The sequence below is a fragment of the Procambarus clarkii genome, chromosome 21 (genome assembly GCF_040958095.1).
Source record: "Procambarus clarkii isolate CNS0578487 chromosome 21, FALCON_Pclarkii_2.0, whole genome shotgun sequence".
Lineage (NCBI taxonomy): Eukaryota > Metazoa > Arthropoda > Malacostraca > Decapoda > Cambaridae > Procambarus > Procambarus clarkii.
The window spans coordinates 37,603,887-37,611,706 of record NC_091170.1 but is presented as its reverse complement, the minus strand read 5'-3'; the positions used below and the strand labels follow the sequence as shown (position 1 = coordinate 37,611,706).

At 51.0% G+C, this 7,820-nt stretch overlaps 2 protein-coding genes across 2 annotated transcripts; one reads left to right on the top strand and one right to left on the bottom strand.

Annotated features, from left to right (window-relative positions):
• Positions 1 to 353: 353 nt before the first annotated feature.
• LOC138367268 (uncharacterized) lies at positions 354 to 3,152 on the bottom strand. The gene has a single exon (XM_069328684.1). The coding sequence runs from the start codon at positions 3,150 to 3,152 to the stop codon at positions 354 to 356; it is 2,799 nt and encodes a 932-aa protein (XP_069184785.1).
• A 258-nt stretch (positions 3,153 to 3,410) lies between these two features.
• LOC123760722 (ATP-dependent RNA helicase glh-2-like) lies at positions 3,411 to 5,249 on the top strand. The gene is made up of 2 exons (XM_069328683.1): positions 3,411 to 3,525; positions 4,225 to 5,249. Exons 1-2 carry the CDS (start codon positions 3,411 to 3,413, stop codon positions 5,247 to 5,249), a joined length of 1,140 nt encoding a protein of 379 aa, XP_069184784.1.
• The last annotated feature ends 2,571 nt before the right edge of the window (positions 5,250 to 7,820 follow it).

Here is a 7,820-nt window from a genome sequence, read left to right as displayed (position 1 = left end):
CTCCCATGGTGGGGTAGAGTGCTCTCACTCCCATGGTGGGGTAGAGTGCTCTCACACCCATGGTGGGTAGAGTGCTCTCACTCCCATGGTGGGGTAGAGTGCTCTCATTCCCATGGTGGGTAGAGTGCTCTCCCATGGTGGGGTAGAGTGCTCTCACTCCCATGGTGGGTAGAGTGAAATAATATTATTTACGTGTGTATGGTGAAGGGTTTTCTACTTATGCGTAACGCTTCAATAATTTGTGATATCTTTACACCTTTTGTTTGATATCTAATTTGCAGGTGTTTTTATTCGGCGTTAATCTAGTTAGGGTGATATCATGATGTCATCTTCACCTGATTGAAGATAACAGGTTATAACGCCTCGTCGGCTTGACCAACGCCATATACATTTGACTTAGGTGAAAGGTTACATAGGGGCAGGTGTACATACATATATATCTCCATTCCAGTACCTACAGCATGAGCTTGTACTGTACCTGCAGCATAAGCTTGTACTATACCTGCAGCATAAGCTTGTACTATACCTGCAGCATGAGCTTGTACTGTACCTGGAGCATAAGCTTGTACTATACCTGCAGCATAAGCTTGTACTATACCTGCAGCATAAGCTTGTACTATACCTGCAGCATAAGCTTGTACTGTACCGGCAGCATAAGCTTGTACTATACCTGCAGCATAAACTTGTACTGTACCTGCAGCATAAGCTTGTACTGTACCTGCAGCATGAGCTTGTACTGTACCTGGAGCATAAGCTTGTACTATACCTGCAGCATAAGCTTGTACTATACCTGCAGCATAAGCTTGTACTATACCTGCAGCATAAGCTTGTACTGTACCTGCAGCATAAGCTTGTACTATACCTGCAGCATAAACTTGTACTGTACCTGCAGCATAAGCTTGTACTGTACCTGCAGCATAAGCTTGTACTGTACCTGCAGCATACGCTTGTACTGTACCTGCAGCATAAGCTTGTACTGTACCTGCAGCATGAGCTTGTACTGTACCTGTAGCATGAGCTTGTACTGTACCTGCAGCATAAGCTTGTACTGTACCTGCAGCATAAGCTTGTACTGTACCTGCAGCATGAGCTTGTACTGTACCTGTAGCATGAGCTTGTACTGTACCTGCAGCATGAGCTTGTACTATACCTGCAGCATAAGCTTGTACTGTACCTGCAGCATGAGCTTGTACTATACCTGCAGCATGAGCTTGTACTGTACCTGCAACATGAGCTTGTACTATACCTGCAGCATAAGCTTGTACTGTACCTGCAGCATGAGCTTGTACTATACCTGCAGCATAAGCTTGTACTGTACCTGCAGCATAAGCTTGTACTGTACCTGCAGCATAAGCTTGTACTGTACCTGCAGCATAAGCTTGTACTGTACCTGCAGCATAAGCTTGTACTGTACCTGCAGCATAAGCTTGTACTGTACCTGCAGCATAAGCTTGTACTGTACCTGCAGCATAAGCTTGTACTGTACCTGCAGCATAAGCTTGTACTGTACCTGCAGCATAAACTTGTACTGTACCTGCAGCATAAGCTTGTACTGTACCTGCAGCATAAGCTTGTACTGTACCTGCAGCATACGCTTGTACTGTACCTGCAGCATAAGCTTGTACTGTACCTGCAGCATGAGCTTGTACTGTACCTGTAGCATGAGCTTGTACTGTACCTGCAGCATAAGCTTGTACTGTACCTGCAGCATAAGCTTGTACTGTACCTGCAGCATGAGCTTGTACTGTACCTGTAGCATGAGCTTGTACTGTACCTGCAGCATGAGCTTGTACTATACCTGCAGCATAAGCTTGTACTGTACCTGCAGCATGAGCTTGTACTATACCTGCAGCATGAGCTTGTACTGTACCTGCAACATGAGCTTGTACTATACCTGCAGCATAAGCTTGTACTGTACCTGCAGCATGAGCTTGTACTATACCTGCAGCATAAGCTTGTACTGTACCTGCAGCATAAGCTTGTACTGTACCTGCAGCATAAGCTTGTACTGTACCTGCAGCATAAGCTTGTACTGTACCTGCAGCATAAGCTTGTACTGTACCTGCAGCATAAGCTTGTACTGTACCTGCAGCATAAGCTTGTACTGTACCTGCAGCATAAGCTTGTACTGTACCTGCAGCATAAGCTTGTACTGTACCTGCAGCATAAGCTTGTACTGTACCTGCAGCATGAGCTTGTACTGTACCTGTAGCATGAGCTTGTACTGTACCTGCAGCATGAGCTTGTACTATACCTGCAGCATAAGCTTGTACTGTACCTGCAGCATGAGCTTGTACTATACCTGCAGCATGAGCTTGTACTGTACCTGCAACATGAGCTTGTACTATACCTGCAGCATAAGCTTGTACTGTACCTGCAGCATAAGCTTGTACTATACCTGCAGCATAAGCTTGTACTGTACCTACAGCATAAGCTTGTACTATACCTGCAGCATGAGCTTGTACTATACCTGCAGCATAAGCTTGTACTGTACCTGCAGCATAAACTTGTACTGTACCTGCAGCATAAACTTGTACTATACCTGCAGCATGAGCTTGTACTGTACCTGCAGCATGAGCTTGTACTGTACCTGCAGCATGAGCTTGTACTATACCTGCAGCATAAGCTTGTACTATACCTGCAGCATAAGCTTGTACTGTACCTGCAGCATAAGCTTGTACTGTACCTGCAGCATAAGCTTGTACTATACCTGCAGCATAAGCTTGTACTGTACCTACAGCATAAGCTTGTACTATACCTGCAGCATGAGCTTGTACTATACCTGCAGCATAAGCTTGTACTGTACCTGCAGCATAAACTTGTACTGTACCTGCAGCATAAACTTGTACTATACCTGCAGCATGAGCTTGTACTGTACCTGCAGCATGAGCTTGTACTATACCTGCAGCATAAGCTTGTACTATACCTGCAGCATAAGCTTGTACTGTACCTGCAGCATAAGCTTGTACTGTACCTGCAGCATAAGCTTGTACTATACCTGCAGCATAAGCTTGTACTGTACCTACAGCATAAGCTTGTACTGTACCTGCAGCATAAGCTTGTACTATACCTGCAGCATAAGCTTGTACTGTACCTACAGCATAAGCTTGTACTATACCTACAGCATAAGTCATGGGGCCAAGAGACACCATGTGACCGGTACGGTGCATCACTGCACAGTATGGTGACTGTACCGTGAAAGGTCAGGCAGTTCTTCCTCGTCTGAGTCATGACTCTTCCCTAAATTATTGCTCTGTTTCAGGACTGTTTCACCTTCTTGCCTCTCCTAATTACTCCGTCGGGCTACGGTGTCACCTCCCCCGTTTACGGTGTCACGCTCGTTATGGTGTCTCCCCTAATATGATGTCACACCTGTTACGGTGCCTTCTGCTACGGTGCTTCACGCTACGATGCCTCCCGCTACGGTGCTTCCCGCTACGGTGCCTCTCGCTACGGTGCCTCCCGCTACGGTGCCTCCCGCTACGGTGCTTCACGCTACGGTGCCTCCCGCTACGGTGCCTCCCGGTACGGTGCTTCACGCTACGGTGCCTCCCGCTACGGTGCCTCGCTACGGTGCCTCGCGGTACGGTGCTTCACGCTACGGTGCCTCCCGCTACGGTGCCTCGCTACGGTGCCTCCCGGTACGGTGCTTCACGCTACGGTGCCTCCCGCTACGGTGCCTCGCTACGGTGCCTCCCGGTACGGTGCTTCACGCTACGGTGCCTCCCGCTACGGTGCCTCCCGCTACGGTGCTTCACGCTACGGTGCCTCCCGCTACGGTGTCTCCCGGTACAGTGCTTCACGCTGCGGTGCTTCCCGCTACGGTGCCTCCCGCTACGGTGTCTCCCGCTACGGTGCTTCACGCTACGGTGCCTCCCGCTACGGTGCCTCCCGGTACGGTGCTTCACGCTACGGTGCCTCCCGCTACGGTGCCTCGCTACGGTGCCTCGCGGTACGGTGCTTCACGCTACGGTGCCTCCCGCTACGGTGCCTCGCTACGGTGCCTCCCGGTACGGTGCTTCACGCTACGGTGCCTCCCGCTACGGTGCCTCGCTACGGTGCCTCCCGGTACGGTGCTTCACGCTACGGTGCCTCCCGCTACGGTGCCTCCCGCTACGGTGCTTCACGCTACGGTGCCTCCCGCTACGGTGTCTCCCGGTACAGTGCTTCACGCTGCGGTGCTTCCCGCTACGGTGCCTCCCGCTACGGTGTCTCCCGGTACAGTGCTTCACGCTGCGGTGCTTCCCGCTACGGTGCCTCTCGCTACGGTGCCTCCCGCTACGGTGCCTCGCTACGGTGCCTCTCGCTACGGTGCCTCCCGCTACGGTGCCTCCCGGTACGGTGCTTCACGCTACGGTGCCTCCCGCTACGGTGCCTCCCGCTACGGTGTCTCCCGGTACAGTGCTTCACGCTATGGTGCCTCCCACTACGGTGCCTCCCGCTACGGTGCTTCACGCTACGGTGCCTCCCACTACGGTGCCTCCCGGTACGGTGCTTCACGCTATGGTGCCTCCCGCTACGGTGCCTCCCGCTACGGTGCCTCACGCTACGGTGCCTCCCACTACGGTGCCTCCCGCTACGGTGCCTCCCGCTACGGTGCTTCACGCTACGGTGCCTCCCACTACGGTGCCTCCCGCTACGGTGCCTCCCGCTACGGTGCCTCCCGCTACGGTGCCTCCCGCTACGGTGCTTCACGCTACGGTGCCTCCCGCTACGGTGTCTCCCGGTTCGGTGCTTCACGCTGCGGTGCTTCACGCTACGGTGCCTCCCGCTACGGTGCCTCCCGCTACGGTGCCTCCCGCTACGGTGCCTCCCACTACGGTGCCTCCCGCTACGGTGCCTCCCACTATGGTGCCTCCCGCTACGGTGCCTCCCGCTACGGTGCCTCCCGCTACGGTGCCTCCCACTACGGTGCCTCCCGCTACGGTGTCTCCCACTACGGTGCCTCCCGCTGCGGTGCCTCCCGCTACGGTGCCTCCCGCTACGGTGTCTCCCGGTACGGTGCTTCACGCTATGGTGCCTCCCGCTACGGTGCCTCCCGCTACGGTGCTTCACGCTACGGTGCCTCCCACTACGGTGCCTCCCGCTACGGTGCCTCCCTGCCGCTCCGCCACCGTACATGTCTTGACGGCAGGATTTATGACAGCGCTCTTATTAAACATCAGTCTGGCTCTCACCGGCGCTTTCCCTGGCATCAGTATTGTGTATTGTGTCGTAGGCAGGCTGTGGAACGTCTTATTGTGGTGTAGGCAGGCTGTGGAATGTCTTATTGTGGTGTAGGTAGGCTGTGGAACGTCTTATTGTGGTGTAGGCAGGCTGTGGAACGTCTTATTGTGGTGTAGGCAGGCTGTGGAACGTCTTATTGTGGTAAAGGTAGGCTGTGCAACGTCTTATTCTGATGTAGGCAGGCTGTGGAACGTCTTATTCTGGTGTAGGCAGGCTGTGGAACGTCTTATTCTGATGAAGGCAGGCTGTGGAACGTCTTATTCTGATGTAGGCAGGCTGTGGAACGTCTTATTGTGTTGTAGGCAGGCTGTGGAACGTCTTATTGTGGTGTAGGTAGGCTGTGCAACGTCTTATTCTGATGTAGGCAGGCTGTGGAACGTCTTATTATGATGTAGGCAGGCTGTGGAACGTCTTATTGTGTTGTAGGCAGGCTGTGGAACGTCTTATTCTGATGTAGGCAGGCTGTGGAACGTCTTATTGTGTTGTAGGTAGGCTGTGGAACGTCTTATTGTGGTTTAGGTAGGCTGTGGAACGTTATATTGTGGTGTAGGCAGGCTGTGGAACGTCATATTGTGGTGTAGGCAGGCTGTGGAACGTTATATTGTGGTGTAAGTAGTCTGTGGAACGTTATATTGTGGTGTAGGTAGGCTGTGGAACGTTATATTGTGGTGTAGGCAGGCTGTGGAACGTTATATTGTGGTGTAGGTAGGCTGTGGAACGTTATATTGTGGTGTTGGCAGGCTGTGGAACGTCTTATTGTGGTGTAGGCAGGCTGTAGAACGTCTTATTGTGGTGTAGGTAGGCTGTGGAACGTCTTATTGTGGTGTAGGTAGGCTGTGGAACGTCTTATTGTGTTGTAGGCAGGCTGTGGAACGTTATATTGTGGTGTAGTCAGGCTGTGGAACGTTATATTGTGTTGTAGGCAAGCTGTGGAACGTTATATTGTAGTGTAGGCAGGCTGTGGAAAGTTATATTGTGGTGTAGGTAGGCTGTGGAACGTTATATTGTGGTGTAGGTTGGCTGTGGAACGTCTTATTGTGTTGTAGGCAGTCTGTGGAGCGTTATATTGTGGTGTAGTCAGGCTGTGGAACGTTATATTGTGTTGTAGGCAGGCTGTGGAACGTTATATTGTGGTGTAGGCAGGCTGTGGAAAGTTATATTGTGGTGTAGGTAGGCTGTGGAACGTTATATTGTGGTGTACGTAGGCTGTGGAACGTTATATTGTGGTGTAGGCAGGCTGTGGAACGTTATATTGTGGTGTAGGTAGGCTGTGGAACGTTATATTGTGGTGTAGGCAGGCTGTGGAACGTCTTATTGTGGTGTAGGCAGGCTGTGGAACGTCTTATTGTGGTGTAGGTAGGCTGTGGAACGTCTTATTGTTATGTAGGCAGGCTGTGGAACGTTATATTGTGTTGTAGGCAGGCTGTGGAACGTTATATTGTGTGTAGGCAGGCTGTGGAACGTTATATTGTGTTGTAGACAGGCTGTGGAACGTTATATTGTGTGTAGGCAGGCTGTGGAACGTTATATTGTGGTGTAGCTAGGCTGTGGAACGTTATATTGTGGTTCAGGCAGGCTGTGGAACGTCTTATTGTGTTGTAGGTAGGCTGTGGAACGTTATATTGTGGTGTAGGCAGGCTGTGGAACGTTATATTGTCGTGTAGGCAGGCTGTGGAACGTTATATTGTCGTGTAGGCAGGCTGTGGAACGTCTTATTGTGTTGTAGGTAGGCTGTGGAACGTTATATTGTGTGTAGGCGGGCTGTGGAACGTCTTATTCTGATGTAGGCAGGCTGTGGAACGTCTTATTGTGTTGTAGGCAGGCTGTGGAACGTCTTATTGTGTTGTAGGTAGGCTGTGGAACGTCTTATTGTGTTGTAGGCAGGCTGTGGAACGTCTTATTGTGTTGTAGGTAGGCTGTGGAACATCATATTGTGTTGTAGGCAGGCTGTGGAACGTCTTATTGTGTCGTAGGCAGGTTGTGGAACGTCTTATTGTGTTGTAGTTAGGCTGTGGAACGTCATATTCTGATGTAGGCAGGCTGTGGAACGTCATATTGTGGTGTTGGTAGGCTGTGGAACGTTATATTGTGTTTTAGACAGGCTGTGGAACGTCATATTCTGATGTAGGCAGGCTGTGGAACATCATATTGTGGTGTAGGTAGGCTGTGGAACGTCATATTCTGATGTAGGCAGGCTGTGGAATGTCTTATTCTGATGTAGGCAGGCTGCGGAACGTCATATTCTGTTGTAGGCAGGCTGTGGAACGTCATATTCTGATGTAGGCAGGCTGTGGAACGTCATATTCTGATGTAGGCAGGCTGTGGAACGTCATATTCTGATGTAGGCAGGCTGTGGAACGTCATATTCTGATGTAGGCAGGCTGTGGAATGTCTTATTCTGATGTAGGCAGGCTGTGGAACGTCATATTGTGTTGTAGGTAGTCTGTGGAACGTTTTATTGTGTTGTAGGTAGGCTGTGGAACGTTATATTGTGTTGTAGGTACGCTGTGGAACGTTATATTTGTTGTAGGTACGCTGTGGAACGTTATATTTGTTGTAGGTACGCTGTGGAACGTTATATTTGTTGTAGGTAC

Bases quoted from the DNA above. Each gene is read 5' to 3' on its own strand.
- LOC123760722 (XM_069328683.1), top strand. From the start codon at position 3,411: ATGCCTCCCGCTACGGTGCTTCCCGCTACGGTGCCTCTCGCTACGGTG. The intron at 3,526-4,224 runs GTACGGTGCTTC...CTCCCGGTACAG, and splicing joins TCCCGCTACGGTGCCTCCCG to TGCTTCACGCTGCGGTGCTT.
- LOC138367268 (XM_069328684.1), bottom strand. From the start codon at position 3,152: ATGGTGTCTCTTGGCCCCATGACTTATGCTGTAGGTATAGTACAAGCT.